This window comes from Narcine bancroftii, chromosome 1, assembly GCF_036971445.1.
Source record: "Narcine bancroftii isolate sNarBan1 chromosome 1, sNarBan1.hap1, whole genome shotgun sequence".
Classification (NCBI taxonomy): domain Eukaryota; kingdom Metazoa; phylum Chordata; class Chondrichthyes; order Torpediniformes; family Narcinidae; genus Narcine; species Narcine bancroftii.
In genome coordinates this window covers 24,219,216-24,236,061 of record NC_091469.1, presented here as the reverse complement: position 1 = coordinate 24,236,061, position 16,846 = coordinate 24,219,216, and the positions used below count along the sequence as shown (strand labels likewise).

The 16,846-nt window shown below is 41.8% G+C and overlaps 2 protein-coding genes across 6 annotated transcripts in view; one reads left to right on the top strand and one right to left on the bottom strand.

The window, feature by feature from the left end:
* mamdc2a (MAM domain containing 2a) overlaps positions 1-16,846 on the bottom strand; it is a 163,195-nt gene that overhangs the window by 85,170 nt on the left and 61,179 nt on the right. For all 5 annotated transcript variants that reach the window (XM_069922560.1, XM_069922552.1, XM_069922568.1 and 2 more), the window contains 3 exons: positions 13,942-14,198; positions 4,729-4,813; positions 3,314-3,451 (listed from right to left, as the gene is read on the bottom strand). In XM_069922560.1, coding sequence (XP_069778661.1) covers positions 3,314-3,451; positions 4,729-4,813; positions 13,942-14,198 — 480 coding nt within the window. The remainder of the gene's footprint in view (positions 1-3,313; positions 3,452-4,728; positions 4,814-13,941; positions 14,199-16,846) is intronic.
* The window catches only part of LOC138755869 (uncharacterized), a 134,682-nt gene that overhangs the window by 105,038 nt on the left and 12,798 nt on the right, over positions 1-16,846 (top strand). The gene's annotated exons all lie outside the window — the stretch shown is intronic.

Sequence of the window (16,846 nt, the reverse complement as noted above, 5' to 3'; positions counted from 1 at the left end):
AGCACCATCACACACAGTGTTTACATTTGATGAGAAGGATGCTGGGAGGAGGGATACCAAACTCCCAGCTTAGTTCAAAGGGAAACAGATGGACAAGTTGAATGTGTTTTGGCAAACTTGCCTTCATTGGTCAGGGTACTGAGCGCAGGAACAGGGAAATGTGTGCCATTCTGGTCACTGACAGGAAAAATGTCATTAAGCTGGAAAAGATACAGAAAAGATTCAGAAGAATGTAACCAGGACTAGTAGGCTTGAATTATAATGAGAAATTGGATAGGCTGGGGCTTTTCTCCCTGGACCATAGGATGCTGAGAGATAGGTTTATTGAGATATATAATATCATTATGGATATAGACATGATAAATATAGTCACAGGCTTTCACCCAGCGTAGTGGTGTCTGCAGCTAGAAGGCTTAAGTTTAAGTTAACAGGGTTAAGAAAGTTCAAAGTCCAAAGATCAGATTTATTATCAGAGTACATATTGACATCACACAATCCTGAGATAATATATACTTATCAGTAGGGTGGCCATTTCCAGTTACCACACACACACACACACACACACACACACACACACACACACACACACACAGTGTTTAAAAAAAATTATATACTTTAAAAAAAATTTAAAACCATTTGCAAAAACAAACATACTATATGATAACCTATGGCCATGTCCTCCTTTTGGTATGGCCACCCTGTAACCTATGACCATGTCCTCCTTTTGGTATGGCCACCCTGTAATCTATGACCATGTCCTCCTTTTGGAATGGCCACCCTACTTATCGATATTGGTAAAAGCTGCATTCTAGAAAAAATATGCCTATAAAAGAGAGAAATGTAAACAAACTGACTGTTCAATACAGAAAATAAATTTTCAATAATAAATAATGTGCAATATAAGAGTCCTTAAATGAGTCTTTGATTGCATTTGTTGTTGAGGAATCTGATAGCAGCAGCGAGAATGGAGCATATCCTGGGTGGTGTAGATCCTTGATGATTGCTGCTGCCCTACAATGGCAGCATTCCATGTAGATTTTCTTGATGGTGAGGAGAGTTTTGCCTGTGATGTACTAAGCTGTGCCCACTACCTTCTGCAGGGCTTTCTGCTCAGAAGTATTGGTACCCACATACCAGGACATGATGCAGCCAGTTAGCACTTTTTCCACCACTCATCTGTAGAAATTTGCCAAGGTTTTCGATGTCATATCTCTGCAAAATCCTGAGGAAGTAGAGACACTAATGTGCTTTCTTCACAATGACATTATGTGTTGGGTCCAGGAAAGGTTCTCCAAGATAGTGACATCCAGGAATTGAAATTCTCCATCTCTGATCCCCCAGTGATTTCTAGATCATAAACCTATGGTTTTTATTCTGAAAGCCCACAATCAGCTCCTTTTTGGTGGCAGGTATATGGAATGAGGTGCCAATGTTAAAGGAGGGTACAACTGCAATGTTTAAAAGATATTTCTACAGGTACATGGATAGGGAAGGTTTAGAGTAATAAAGGCCAAACACAGGAAAATGGTAGAATGACTTAGGTAGATTAGTTTAAGCATGGATAAGATGGCCCAAATGGGTTGTTTCTGTGCTGTAGGACAGTTTATGACTCTCTCTACAGCTCTGTGTCATGGAGGTCCTGGAGGATAAGATGCATAGTAGGAAGATTATTAGATCTGCCAGCAGACCTGTTAGAGCCACCATAAAGAGAGAGGTTGCCTCCTCTGCATTGAAACCTTCCTCCCTCTCCTCTCCCACTCTCCCACCCCACCCCCCCCCCCCCCAACGTAAAGGTGCAAAAGGAAAATAAGTTTCATATCTGCACAAGATACTTCAGGGTGAGTTGCATACCATTTTTACACCAGTAAAGTAGAAATCTTCACAAGAAATTGTACATTGAATGGAAATCTTCAATCTTTAAGAATGTTACCATTCTACAAGAGATACAGTTTGGTTGTAATTGTCCATTTAAGTAATGGGAGCAATGATTCTTTCACTATGCATGATAATTAGAGACAGTTGGCTTGCAAGCAAGATGTGGGTGCTAAGCTGGGACCTATCCCCAGAGGCTGCCTTCTTCCTGGTCCTCTTGCTCCAGGTTATCTTCAGGCAACACCTCATGTCCATTTGGTTCAGACTGCCTTGTTCTTTTTTTTCCAAACTGCCACGTTCTGAGATTTGTCACGGTACACATAAAAACAAAGTCTCTCCGCTCTTGATATCTATCACAGTGAAGTCCAAACTGATACAGAGAAATAAATCTCTGGAGATCCAGGGTATTTTCTACTCCTGTCTGTGAACTTGTGAACCTCTCATTAAACCTGCATTCAGCTGCTATGGTTGGTGGTCACTCTGCTGTGTGGACCCTTGAAAACAGAGGGTAGCCCTCACACCAAGGTCCATCCCTCTGAGCAGTGTTGGTCAGTGAAGAAATCATGCATACTTACCAGAAGCAATACCCTCTCCATGAGAAAATTCTTCTCTTGATCAATCTCTGCATTGAAAGGCAGAAACCCTTTCTGCTCATGAAAAACTCCAGGATGACAAAGAACCCCTAAAGGACAGGCAACAGCGAACTAGCAAATCCCAATGCCATTTTGAGCTGTCATTTCCTCTTCACTGACATTCAAGTAGATGAAACTATTCCTCTTCCGGTACTGGATGACTTTTCATATGCATTAACGGGGAATAAATTGGGAAACGCAGCAGTTGATTGGAAGGATCCTGAATGATAAAGTTGTGAGTTGACGTGACCTTGACTAACGTGGAGAGAGCAGGCCAAGAATAAATGTCATAGAGCACAGAATAGGCCCTTCAGCCCAACTCATCCATGCTGACCAAGCTAGCATTCTGGGCTAGTCCCGTTTGCCCGTATTTGGCCCAATATCATTCAATATCCTTCCTGCAGAAAGTGACGTATCTCCATGATGACATATTCATAAAAGGCAAACCTGTTATCATAAACATTATCAAAGTGGCCAAGGCGGGTGCTGCATTTCCAAAGGTTCTCTGGGAGTGAGAGTCCCAGCTTTCCATGAGAGATCTGATTTGGATGTAAGGTAGCTGCTACTGTTTCTGTCTCCAGCCCGAAGCAGTAAAGTTTTCTAAGTTCACTCATGAAAGTTTTGGATCTAATTCTGGGACAATGCATCCTTATCTCCAATTCCTACACCAGTCAGAGAGTGGGAACAGTTGAAGAGTTGAACAAGACACAATGTTTCATTCTATGTTTTCATGTTAGGAGTCACTCTTGTTATTAAAATGGAGAGTTTTTCCAATCACATCTAGAATGTTTGGGTTACAGGAAACATACCTTGCTCAGTGTCCAATGTGTGGTCAGTGGGCAAAAGTAAGGGTGAATCTCGGACAGATCCTCCACCAACCAGCCAGTTCAGGTTTGGGTTCCATCTGTTGTTATAGCCACAGAGGTGATTTTCTTCAAAGGTACACTCTACAAGAGTGAAAAGAAGGTGGGTACTCTAAACAGATTAATGATTAGAATTACAATCAAACCTGCAGCACCTGCTGGCATTCACGCATTCCTTCTAATATTGTAAAAACTCCAAGGCTACAACGTAAGAGTGTTAATGTACAAAAAAAGATGGCAAGGCAAATTCAGTGACATTACTCAAGATGACCAAAAGCTCCATGAAATAATGATGTTTTAAAGAGCATCATAATGACAGTAAAAGAGATTTTAGGAAAGGAATCCAGCTTTTGGTCCAGGCAGTTAAAGGCAGAGCTACCAATCATGGATGATGGAAATTAGGAGGAGCGCAAAGTTTCTGGGTACTTTTATGCCAGGAGCAATTAAATTCAAGTATGCCAAGAGTTAGGGAAATATATAAACTCTTGCAAAGTTGAAGGGAATTACTCAGTGAGGAAGAAGATTTGTAAAGATAAATTTAAATATTAAGCACTTGCTTATTCAACACCGAGGCCAGCTTGAATGAAAGGACAATCTGTAGATGACATGAGGCAGTGCCGAAGCAGCAGGAGTGACTCAAGTTAAGTGGAGCAGAAAAAGGAGGCCGGTCTGGGGTTTGCTGAGAGTCCAGCGTCAAGGTAAACACCATGAATGGTAATTCTAGCACTAGGAGAGATGAGACAGGAGCTGGCTGGACAATGTCATGGGTATTGGGTGGTGTCACCTTGAGAGTCACAGCCTCATAGCTCCAGCAGCCTGGATTTGATCCTGACTTTGGGCACTTTTTGTATGGAGGTTATGTGTTCTCTTGTGACCACATGGGTTTCCTTCCATGTTCCAAAAAGTGTGGGTTGTTTGATTAATTGTCCACTGTAAATTGTCCTTATTATATAGAAGAGTGATAGAATTTGGGGAGAGTTGTAGGATTAGTGTGCTCAATGGTCAAGATAGACTCGGTTTCTGTGAGGCCTGTTTCTGTGCTGTATCTCGTGATGACAAGAAGTGCAAATGGCAATCTAATTAACAACCCCAAGGAGCAAACTGTTTCAAACAGTTGGGAGGGAGAGGGATGAAGTGGGTGGCTATGGAGGTGCACTATGGACTGAAGGGAGTATCTTTGGCCTGACCATCTTCATTGAAAGAAATTTCTGTTTATCCACTGATCTGTGGCAGACAAGTCATCAGACAGTGAAGAACTGAGGTGGAGTGACTGTGGTTGGTGTACATGAGGTACACTCAACAATGGTTCCATGCTGTTAACCCAATATTGTAGCCTCTGTACATGTTAATGGGATACTCACCAATGCAATACCCAGGGGTGATATTGATCTCAAAAACTGCAATGCTGGCCTTTGGGTCTGGATTAACAATGCCTTCTAAAATGATCTGCAAAGGTAATACATAAAATTAAATTAGCAGTTTTGGAAATATTATTCGTTGTTCTATTTTGAGCAGCTGCTACCTGTTTCAGGCTGGGATCTAATTATTAATGCAATGAATGTTCAGCTGCTGACCATCCTGATATTGTTCACTATGTTCCTCCAATTGTTCTCTCTCTCTCTCTCTCTCTCTCTCTCTCTCTCTCTCTCTCTCTCTCTCTCTCTCTCTCTCTACCTCACCACCTCTCCACACACCCTCACACATTGAATTTCTCTTCAGGGTGTTCCCTGAGCATTAGGGTGGAATATTTCAAAGTAATCCCTTCTCTACTTGGTTGCCAATGGATTCTGACCTCAGGACCCAATTGGCCCTACAACTTCCAGCCTTCTCTCTTCAACTTCCCCAAACTGGTCAAATTTCCAGGAGGTACATTTTGATTTATGGCGAAGTTACACAACCCCTCAGTCTCACCTCCTGAAGTCAGCAGTGGATTCTCCCTCTAAAATGTTCACTGGTGTGCCTAAGTCATACCTTTTAATTTCCAGTTCTAATTAAGTCATGGAGTATGACTGTGTGAAATATGATTTGGGCTGATTCAAGCCTCAGAGAAACTCCCCAGCAGAACCACCCCCCCCCCCCCCCCCCACCAACAAGTCATTACCAATATGAAGAAGCAGCTTCTAGAATGTTTCAATTTTGGCACCATTCTTGCATTCATCAGAAGATTGTGGGTTCCCCTGAGAAAAGAACACGAAACCTGCCCTCAGGCTCCAGTACAGTATTGCCAAGGGTGCTGTGTTTGGATGCAATGTGAAACAAAGGGGCTCTGCCTGCCTTCTCAAATGGTTGCCTAAGATCTCCATTGGATGTGCAGAACATCTCCTCCAGCATCCTGCAGCCAATCAGCACCTCTCAGCCGATATCACCAGAGAAGGTTATCTATTTGTGGATGCTTTCTGCACTCATTTCAACTGCAATGTTTACAAATCCACAGCAGTGACTGTGGGTCAAAAGTTATTCAATGACTGCAAAATATATTAGGACAGTTTGGGATGGGAAGGGTGCTACAGAAATGTAAATCGTTCTTCCACAAGACCTCAGTGGATAGGCTCATCTACAGCTAGGGCTTTTGGGCAGGAAGGCTTTAGAGTATCAGTACATTAGTAGCCTGAGGAAATTTGGCATGTTACCAGCATCCCTGAACAACTTCTACAGGTGCACCATTGAAAGCATCCTGCTGGTGTATCACTACATGGCATGGGAACTGCTCTGCTCAAGACTGCAAGAATCTGCAGAGGGTTCTGAACATGGCTCAGACCATCACACAGATCCCCGTCCCCTCAAACAACTCCATCCAGAACTCTCAGCACCATGGAAAAGCAGCCAACTTCTTAAAAGACTTATCCCATCTTGGCCATATTCTCTTCTACCCCTCCTAACAGGAAGAAGATTCACAAGTATGAGATTACGCATCGCCAGTGTTTCTTACTTTCCCACCATTATCAGACTTCTGATTGAATTTCAAGATAGTAAAATTGTGTGCCCTTTGCTTCATACTGATAGTTCTCTGTAACTGCACTTTTAAACTGTGTTTCACTTGTGGAAATATGTATGAGGTGTCTAACTGGTTTGCTCACAAAACATTCATAGGAGTCAAGGGTAACTGAGATTTGGGGCCTGATTTCTTCCTCAGGTATATCCAACAAAGGGCCCAGGCCTAAAAAGTTGTTTTTCCATTGCTTCATATGGATGCTGCATGACCTGAGTTTCTCCAGTACATTTGTGTAATGCAGTCAACCTGAGCATCTGCAGACTTTCTTATTTAACTTTATCACTTTACATATGACAATTAACAAACTTGAAACTAGAACTGTAAGTGATGGTGAAATATTAGGCACTTTCAGGTGGCCAAAATACCCCGATGTAAAACTGCATATTCTACCCCTATGCAGATCTCGGGACGCCACCTGAAAGTGGAGAACCCAGCCAAGAGGAGCACTTACCTAACCCTCCTCCTATAGGTATAATCTCCAGCTCCGAGAATCCCCCGTTACACCTGAAAGCAGTCGTGGGACTACGGCCACAGTCCACAGGAGCCGGCGTTCGCTCGGACTCGGCTCTCTTTAAGCTGGCACATTCAGGTGACAGAAAGGTGTCTTCTCCACGGCCACCTGAATGTCCCAGGTGCACTGCCAGCGCATTATCTGCGTCCGAGCACCTGAAAGCGGCTATTGTTAGATTAGTACCATGGTTGAGGCCTTCCATAGATGGAAAATTGGCACACCTAGTTGAGCCACTGGCTCATCTTGCAAGAGCCCTGGGGTTCAATCCTGACCTCTGTGAGAAGTTTGCACCTTCTCCCTGGGACTGCATAAATTTCTTCTGGCTGTTCCAGTTTCCTCCCACATCACAAAACATTAATTGGCTGTTGCATGTTGCCCCTAGTGTAGGTGAGTGATAGAATCAGGGGAGAGATTATAGAAATGTGCTTTAAGTAAACAATGAGATTAATGTAGGATTAGTGTCAGTGGTCAGCAGTAACCACTTTGGCCTACTATGTCTTTAAGACTCATTCTGTTAAGAAATTGGAGAGGTTGGAGTTGTTCTCCAAGGGCAGAAAAAATGAAGAGAGTTAATAGAGGAGAAGTAAGAACAGGTCACAAAACAATAGGGGGAAACTGGATTTAGTGCAGTGACCGGTTGTGCCCTGGATTGCATTGCCTGAGAGTGAGGTGCAGGCAGATTGGGTACCCCAGAAATGCAGCCTGTTGAGCTGCTGTCTCACAGCACCAATGGCACAGGTTCAATTCTGACCTCAGCCATTGACTCAGTGCAGTTTCCAAGGTTCTTCTTGTTTATTCTGGGTGCTCCACTTTTCTCCTACGTCCCAAAGGATGGTTGGGTAATTGTCCACAATTATGGGGAAAATAAAATGCATTAGTGCAAATGAGTGCTTAATGGTCAGCATTGACTTGGTAGGCCGAAAGGCCTGTTTCCAAACAGTAATGGAGACAAAGGATTCTGAGTGGGACTATCAAATTGGTTGGTTATACTGAGAGGGCGTTAAATTGAAATGTTTGCCGTTTCTCTCTCCATAGATGCTGCCTGATCTGCTGAGTGTTTGCAGAATTTTCTGTTATATTTTATTTTTCCTATACTTGTGTCTTTTTTTGCTTTTCATTCATTTGAATATGCGACATCAGTTCAACGAAGAAAAGATTAATTGAGGTGATTAAATCTATGAAGACATTTGATAAAGTGAATGATAAGAAAATATTCTTTATTCTGGCAATAGAATAAGGATTTAAGAAGCAGAGATGAGACATTTGATATATGCAGATGAGTTTAATCTGGAAGATTCCGGCCAAAAGGATAATATAATCAGACTTAGTGGGAATGTTCATAGGATAAAAAATTAGGGAGAATCTTACGAGGCTTTAGGGGAAAAAAGAAGACTAATTAGATGTGGCAAGTGGATCCATTACAGGCCTGATGATTGGATAACCTCCAACATGCTTAAAGGCAATTCCTTCTCAACAGCTATCAAGTTCCTGAATGAACCCCACAACAGTGCTATCATACTGCCCTTGCTTGATACTAATTGATCTCCTTTTCTCATGCAACTTTATTGTGTGCAAATTGTATTCTTCTGCTGTATCGCTGAATGAATGTTAGTGCTAACCTGCTCACAGAAGAACCTTTCTCAGTGTACTAGATATAACGTGACAAATAAACTTAAACATAATGTACTACAGCATCTAATCTCTCCAAGTGTTCTTTGATCTGGAGCAGGAAAAGCTAAAACTATTGCATAATAGAGTCAATAGGAGCTGGAGTAGGCCCTTCGGCCCGTTGAGCCAGCACTGCCATTTTACAGATCATGGCTGATCACTACCATCAGTACCCCTTTCCAGCCTTATCCCCATAACCCTTAACTCCTTTGCCCACTAGAGTCTTATCCAACTCTCTTTTGAACATAATCAGCGAATCTGCCTCTACCACCCTCTGTGGCAGAGCATTCCACAGATTCACACTTCTCTGGGTAAAAAAAATGTTTTCTCATCTCCGTCCTAAAGGGCCTACCCTGTATTCTTAAACTATGCCCTCTAGTCCTCGTCTCCCCCATCATTGGGAACAAGTAATCCGACTTCACCCTGTCTATCCCCCTGATGATTTTGTATACCTCAATCATGTCCCCCCTCATCCTTCTAAACTCCATCGGATACAAGTCCAGTTTTTCTAGCCTTTCAGCATATGTCAACCCCGCCATCCCTGGAACTAACCTTGTAAATCTGCGCTGCACACCCTCTATAGCTAGTATGTCCTTCCTCAAAATTGGAGACCAGAACTGGACGCAATACTCCAAGTGGGGTCTCACCAGGGCCCTGTACAACTGCAGAAGGGCGTCTCTGTTCCTATACTCCAATCCCCTCTTTATGAAAGCCAACATGCTATTAGCCTTCTTCACAGCTTTCTGAACCTGCATGCTAGTCTTCAGTGACCGGTGAACAAGTACTCCCAGATCCATTTGCTCCTCCCCACTCCCTAGCTTGTCTCCATTTAAATAATACTCAGCTTTCCTATTATTGCCCCCAAAATGGATAACCTCACATTTGCTTACATTGAACGTCATCTTCCATTCAGCAGCCCACTCCCCCAACCTGTCCAAGTCCCTCTGCATTTTCCTGACATCCTCCTCACACCGCCACCCAGTTTCGAGTCAGAAAGAACTCTGGGACTTTTAAAGAACCAGAGCAGGATATGGGACTGGGTGCTTGGCATATAATTCATAGAGTGCAAAAATTGCTTCTTTATATTTCGTGACTAAGAAAGCAACAATATAAAAGGATGGTACAGCTGTAACTAAGAATGTAAATGTAAAAGACCTATATCTATTCTGTCAATTAATTTCCTGAATATTCAGCTGGCTCTGTCTCAGATTTTTGGCTCCCTGATGCGTTTGTAAAGATACCGAAAGTTGAAATTTCATTTAAATTCTCTCTGGTGAATAGTTTTTATTTCCCAGCTGAAAGGCAGTAATTAAGTGACATTTTGTGCAATTTATAACACATGTATCTTCCATTAAGGTGTCTTCAAGTCACTAGGTAGATCTGCTGCAGAATGTACTTTTCCTCATCCCCTGAACTAGCTCCAAGGTGGTGCTCATTTGGAGTCAACTTCATTGGGAATCTCCAATAACTAGCAATGAACTAAAAAATGCCTGTTGGTAGCATGTTGAATGTTAATATAGACAGACTTACACCAGCAATCCCATATGTAGCTCTGTCCAGTCTTTCAGAAAACAGATGAAATCAAAGCCCTATCTGCCACCCTCAGGTGGGGAGAAAAGATCACATGGCAACACAAGAAACTGAAGCTGCCAGAATTTAGAGCAAAATACAAAAACTCAGAGAATCAGCTAGCATCCATGGAGGGAAATGAGCAGTGAGATCTCAGGTTGAAGCCCAGCTGTTTTGCAGGAGAGCTGGTGCATATTCTTCTCCCGTGTTGAAATGACAATACTTATCCTTCAACCAGCATCACTTGAAACAAAACAGGAATGTCTGCAGATGCTATGATTGTAGTGCTATACACAAAAGTGCTGAACAAACATCTTTTTTGCTCTTTGTTCGTACCTTGATGAAGAGCTCAGGCCCAAAATGTTGGTTACATTTTGTTTCCTCTGGATGCTGTGTGACCTGCTGAGTTTCTTCATCACTTTTGTGTATTGATTAATTTATGCATGCTTTATAAAGCTGTAGATAAAAATTTTGGTTAGGCTGCACTTGGAATATAGTGTACAATTTTGGTCACTCAATTACTGGAAGTATGTTGAACCTTTGGAAAGGGTACAGAGGAGATTTACCAGAAGGTTAGCCTGGATTAGAGGCTATAAGGCACAGGGAGAGGTTGGATGAATTTGTTTTTTTTCTCTCTGGAACATTGGAGACAAATGTTATAAGTTCATAAAATGATGATAGGATAGACAAAATCTTTTCCCAGGAATAAAAATATCACTAGAGGTCAGGCATATAAGCTAAGAGTGAGGAGCAAATTTAAAGGAGATACCTGGCAAGTATTTTTTTTAAATGCAGAGTGGTAGATACCTGGAACTGGCTGCCAGGTGTCAAGGTGGAAACACACAATAGTAGCATTTAAGAGGCTTCTAACTAGACTCACAAACATGCAGGGAACAGAGGGATATATGTCAGATGCAAGCAGCAGAATTAGAGTTTAATTTGGGCATCATATTCAACCCAGACATGTAGTGCTATTCTATGATGTTGAGAGTTTATTGTCATATTTGTACAAATGCAATGAAATTCTTGCTCAAGAATGTAAAACATTAGCAACAATAAGTACAAGTTAGCAGAATGCAGCACAAGAGAGAAAAAAAGATAATAAATATAAAAATGTAACCACACTCACAGTAGTGCAAAACAAATCTGCAGTTTCCACAGCAATCAAAGATCTTTGGTGGTCCTAAGGAGTATTATGATTGGGGTAGTATGGAGAGGTGAAAGACCTGATAGCCAATGGAAAAAAAAGTGCTGGACTTCAGGTTTCTGTACATTCTGCTTGAAGGGGGCAGCAATGGCCATTGGTTGTGGCCAATAAAGGATGCAATATCCATATTAGGAGTAGTCTGTAGGCTCCCAAATAGCCCTCGGGACACTAAGGAACAGATAAGTAGGCAGATTTTGGAATGGTGCAGAAATAATAGGGTGTTGTTATGGCAGACTTCAAGTTCCCAAATATTGACTGGCACCTCCACACTGCAAAAGAGAAAGATGGGGCATAATTTGTCAGGTGTGTCCAAAAAGGATTCCTGACACAGTGAGGGGACCAGCCGACTACAGGAAAGGCCATACTGGATCTAGTATGGGTAATGAACTTGTTCAGGTGGCCATCCTCTCGGTGGGGGAGCATTTCAATAACTCCCTGAGCTTTAGCATAGCTATAAACAAGGCTAAAAGCTGACAAAATGGAAAAGTGTTTAATTAGGGGAGGGCTAATTACAATGGGATAAGGCAGGAATTTGGGAAAGTAAATTGTAAACAGATGTTCTTGGGAGAAAGCTCAGAAGTAAAATGGGGGATGTTTAAGGTCCACTTGTGCAGGGTTCGGGATAGATGTTCCACTAAGACAGGGAAAAGACGGTCAGAAATGTGAACCGTGACTGACAATGCAGGTGAGGCAGCTAGTTAAGAGGAAGAAGGAAGCACACATTAGATTCAGGAAGCAAAAAAAAAAATCTGAAGAACTCATGAGAATTATATGGTAGCCAGGAAGGAACTTAACAAAGGACTTAGGAGAGCTAGAAGAAGGCATGAGAAGGCCTTGGTAAGTAGGATTAAGGAGAACCCCAAGACATTCTATGCGTATGTGAAGAACAGAAGAATGATGAGAGTATGGGTAGGGCTGCTTAAGGATAAAGGAGGCAACATATGGCTGGAGGTGAAGGAGGTTAGGGAGATCCTAATTTAATACTTAACTTCAGTCTTCACCAGAGAAAAGGCCCTTGGTCAAGCTGAGATCAGAATAGAACAAGCCTGTGTGCTGGACTATGTTGAGATTAAGACAGAGGAAGTGTTGAATCTTCTTAAAAATATTAGGATTCATAAGTCCCAGGACCAAATGAGATATAACTCAGGTTCCTATGGGAAGGGAGGAAAGAGATTGCTGGGATGTTGGCAATGATCTTTGCATCTTCTTTGTCCACAGGAGAGGTGCTGGAGGATTGGAGAATGGCAAATATGGACCCTTGTTTAAAAAATGTAACAGGGAGAATACTGAGAATTATTGACCAGTAAGTCTTCCATCAGTGGTGGGCAAACTATTAGAGAGGATTCTTAAAGGCAGGATTTTCAACCATTTAGAGAAGTACATTCTTCTCAGGAATAGTCATCATTGTAATGGGAAGGTAATGCCTCAGGAACCTAATAGAGTTTTTTGAGGAGGTAACAAAAGAAATTGATTAAAGTAGGACAGTAGATGTAGTGCATTTGACAAGGCCCCCCATGGGAGACTCATTCAGAAAGTCATGAGGCATGGGATTTATGGAACATTGGCTTTACGGATTCAAAATTGGTTTGCGTGTAGAAAACAGAGAGCAGTAGAGGACAGAAAGTATTCTGACTGGAGGTCAGTGACAAGTGGAGTTCTGCAGGGATCTGTTCTTGGATCCCTGCTAATTGTGATATTTTATAAATGACCTGGATGAAGAAATAAAGGAATGGATCAGTCAGTTTGCAGATAATATTGAGGTTTGAGGTATTGTGAATACTGTTGAAGATGGTCAAAGGTTTACAGTACGATATATACATGATGTAGAGTTGGGTGGAAAAGTGGCAGATGGAGTTCAATCTGGATAAGTGTGAGGTGATGCATTTTGGAAGGTAAAACCTGAAGGCGGAGTACAGAGTTAATGATAGGATACTTAAAAATAGGAAGAACAGGGGGACCGTGGGGTCCAAATCCAAGCTGCTGTGCAAGTTTTTGAGATAGTTAAGAAAGCTTATGGCATGCTGATCTTCATTAGTCAGAAGATTAAATTCAGGAGTCGTGAGGTAATGTTGGAGCTCTATTAATCTCTGGTGAGATTTACACCAAATTAATTCTGGTTAGCTCATTACAGGAAGGATGGAAGCTATGGAGAGGGCACAGAGGAGATTTACTAGCATGTTGCTTGGATTGGAAAATATGCCCTTATGAAGCAAACTTAGCAGAGCTAGAGCTTTACTCTTTGGAGTGAAGAAGGATGAGAGGTGACTTAACAGAAGGCTACAAGATTATGAGAAGCATAGTTAAGGTAGACAGCCAGTACCTTTTCCCAGGGAGGGAGAAGCAAACACCATACACTGTTCCTTTCTAATCCTTGAGGTAAACTTCTAAAATCCCCACAGAGCAGCATCAGCCCAGGGACTTCACTCAGGGCACAGTCTGTAGAGCTTATGTTTGGGAAGGGTAGAATAGGAAAGAGTGCCCAGAGTCCATTGGAATAATCACGTCCAAAGGTAACTGAAGCATAGATAATGGATAAAGCAGATGAACGGAGGTCCAAATGCACTTCATCAATACTTTCACAATAATTTTACTAATGGTCATTGAATGATTAAAAATGCTGAGAGTACCTTGGATTTTTCTGCTATATTTCTCACACCTATGCTGGCAATCTTCCAACTGTCAGATGGATCACTGGCAGACCAGAGCAAAAAGTCAAAGCTGTTCCCATTTGGTCGAAAGTACATGTTCAGTCTTCCAGCATCTGAGCCTGTGATCTGATACACGAGCCTCACACAGCTCTCTCCCAGAGCATGGAGCTCAGGGCTGGTGAGCGTGCCCACCTTTTGACTGTTGTTAGAAGATCCTTCAATATGGACAAAGCGACCTGCAAAACAAGGATCACAGTAAAGATCAAATCATCAAGAGTGGTAATATAAATTCATTCATGTATTGGTAGAGAATTTCCCTTTGTTCCACTGCCCCTTTTCAAGAAAATAGACAAACTATCCGAGAGAACAATAGGGGGTTCAACAAACCCAAGGCAAGGGTTTGGTAGACAGTTAATTTTTTTTTAACTATTTTTTTTTTAATTTGCTCTGCTCTTAGTATATTGTAATGTCCTTGAAATCAGTGTAACCAGTGTGAATGTCGCAAAACTTTAAGTGAGATTTATGTCCTGTGGAGGTCAGTGCTCCCCCAATATAGAGCTCCCAAGCTAAAAAGATCAGATTTTCCATAACCACATGCCAAATCACTCATGGTGATGAGTTTCTGCTAATTCTATTCATTTATTGTCTGTCTAACCTCAGTCTTTTTAGGGATTAGTTGGCATGTGTTATGTCTCTGTGTTACTTGGGAGACTTCTTAAATAACTTAGAGATGGGAGATTCAAATAACAGGAGACATTTTACTTATTGATGCCTTCTACCATCTCAGGGAACTGTTCACACACACCCCACAGTCTGCACTACAGTTACTACAGTGAGAAGGGTGTATTCTTACACAGTTACAAAATAGTTCACATTATCCTGACTATATAACAGCGTGCTTCAATAAACCCCTGACACATCTTTCTTTAACCAATGACATACTGACAATACTCATTAATGTAACCAACTAATGTTTTCCCTTATTTCTCCAAAGCTATTTCTGGTCACTTAATCCTCAGTGACTTGCTGACGGTAGTTTGAAACTGGAATTTTTAAATGCATACTTTTTGGTAATATATCAGATTTAAACCATTGTGCTGACTCTACAAGTTTAGTACTTTGCCTGCTATGTTAAAATGCTGGTAACCCAGTTTGACTATTGTCATAATTAGTTTTGGTTACTTTATTTTTACCATGTGGTTTTCTGTGAATTTTTAAAGCTAAAATTGCGCAGAACTTTTGCGATGCCTGGGTAACACTCAAAACTACGCTTTCAGTGTGAGAATAAACAAATCTAAATCAGTCTTAAATATATCAAGGAAGCAATTTTTAAAAGAAGAAATGCATTTTTACCCCCTTGTGCAGCTACACCGGTTTGCAATGTGCACACCACTATGCAGATGTTTGACCAGAAACTGGCATTTCAGACCTAATTTGTTATGTACTTTGTTCCTTAAATGACAAGAGCATCCAAAGGGAGAACTCCATATTCTCAATCCATTGCACCAACAAGCTAAATAGATACAGTACTCCATCTGTGACCTTCAATATCTGCTCATTCTACCACTGATGCACCATTGCGGCAGCATTCCATCAAGACTACTCTGGAGATTGTTAGCCTAAAGCTTGATGTTTAAGATTTTGCGCTGCATTAAATTTTCCGTCTCAGAGTTAAAACAATGCAGCAGGAATTAATCATTCCCAAGATGTTTCACAGGAGCTAATTCAGCTTAAAAGAATCTAAAGGTTAGACTTACATGCCTGCTCACTTGAGGAGGGGTGGAGAAGGGATCTCAGGCAGATGGCCACAATAATGTAACATTATTAAATCTACAACAAAGTAATACAGGAGTTCAATTGGAGAAACACGCAAGACACGAGTGCCTCCAGTTGAAAGTCTTTATTATGCTGGAATCTGGAGCAATACACAATCTGCTGGAGGAACATAGCGGGTCGAGCAGTATCAGTGATATAAAGGGAATGGTTGATATTTCGGATCGGAACCCTTCAACTGTTCAATCTCAGAAAAAGTAATAAACTGAAACTAGGCAGTCAGCTCAGTAATTCTTTTAGTTCCACAATTCTCCTTTCAATTGTTTACATGGCAAGGTTTCAAGTTCCCCTCCACACTCCTAACATCATCTGTTTATAGGGATGTTGAACAATATCTCCCTACTTTTGTATTGGTCACATAGCAGGAAGGGAGAAAGAGGAGATAGATAAGTCAGACCTCCAAAAGATCATGACTCATTACTAACCTGCGGACATTTACCCAACGTGCTTCATATATTTAGTACAAATAGAGATTGATCAGGTGGGGGATAAGAGGCACAGCTTCAGGATAAGGAGCTATTTAATAGTAATATTGAAAAGGAATAAATGGTTGAAGATCTTTGGAATGCACTGCCCCAGCAGTCTAACACTACTCAATAATGGAGCATGTACAAGGATTATTAATCTCAGAATCAGAATTTATTGTCATGAACAAGTCATGAAATTCGGTGTTTTTCAGTAGCATCTCTGTGACTCCCTCGTCCTCTCCTCCCTTCCCACCAATCGCCCCCTTGGCATCTACCCATGACCAGAGAAGGTGCTCCACTTGCACAATACTTCCTCCCTCACCACCATTCAGGGCCCAAAACAGTCCTTCCAAGTGAAGCAACACTTGAGATATGAATCTGCAGGGGTCACCTACTTTATCCAGTGCTCCCGTTGTGGTCTCCTCTATATCAGAGAGACTGGGCACAGACTGGGAGATTGCTTCATTGAGCACCTCAGCTCTGTCCACTGCAATAATGGAGATCTCCCAGTGTCCACCTATTTCAATTTCGTGCTACACCTCCCATCCCCTTTTGCCCTGAGAAACCAGTGTCCTGCTCTGAAT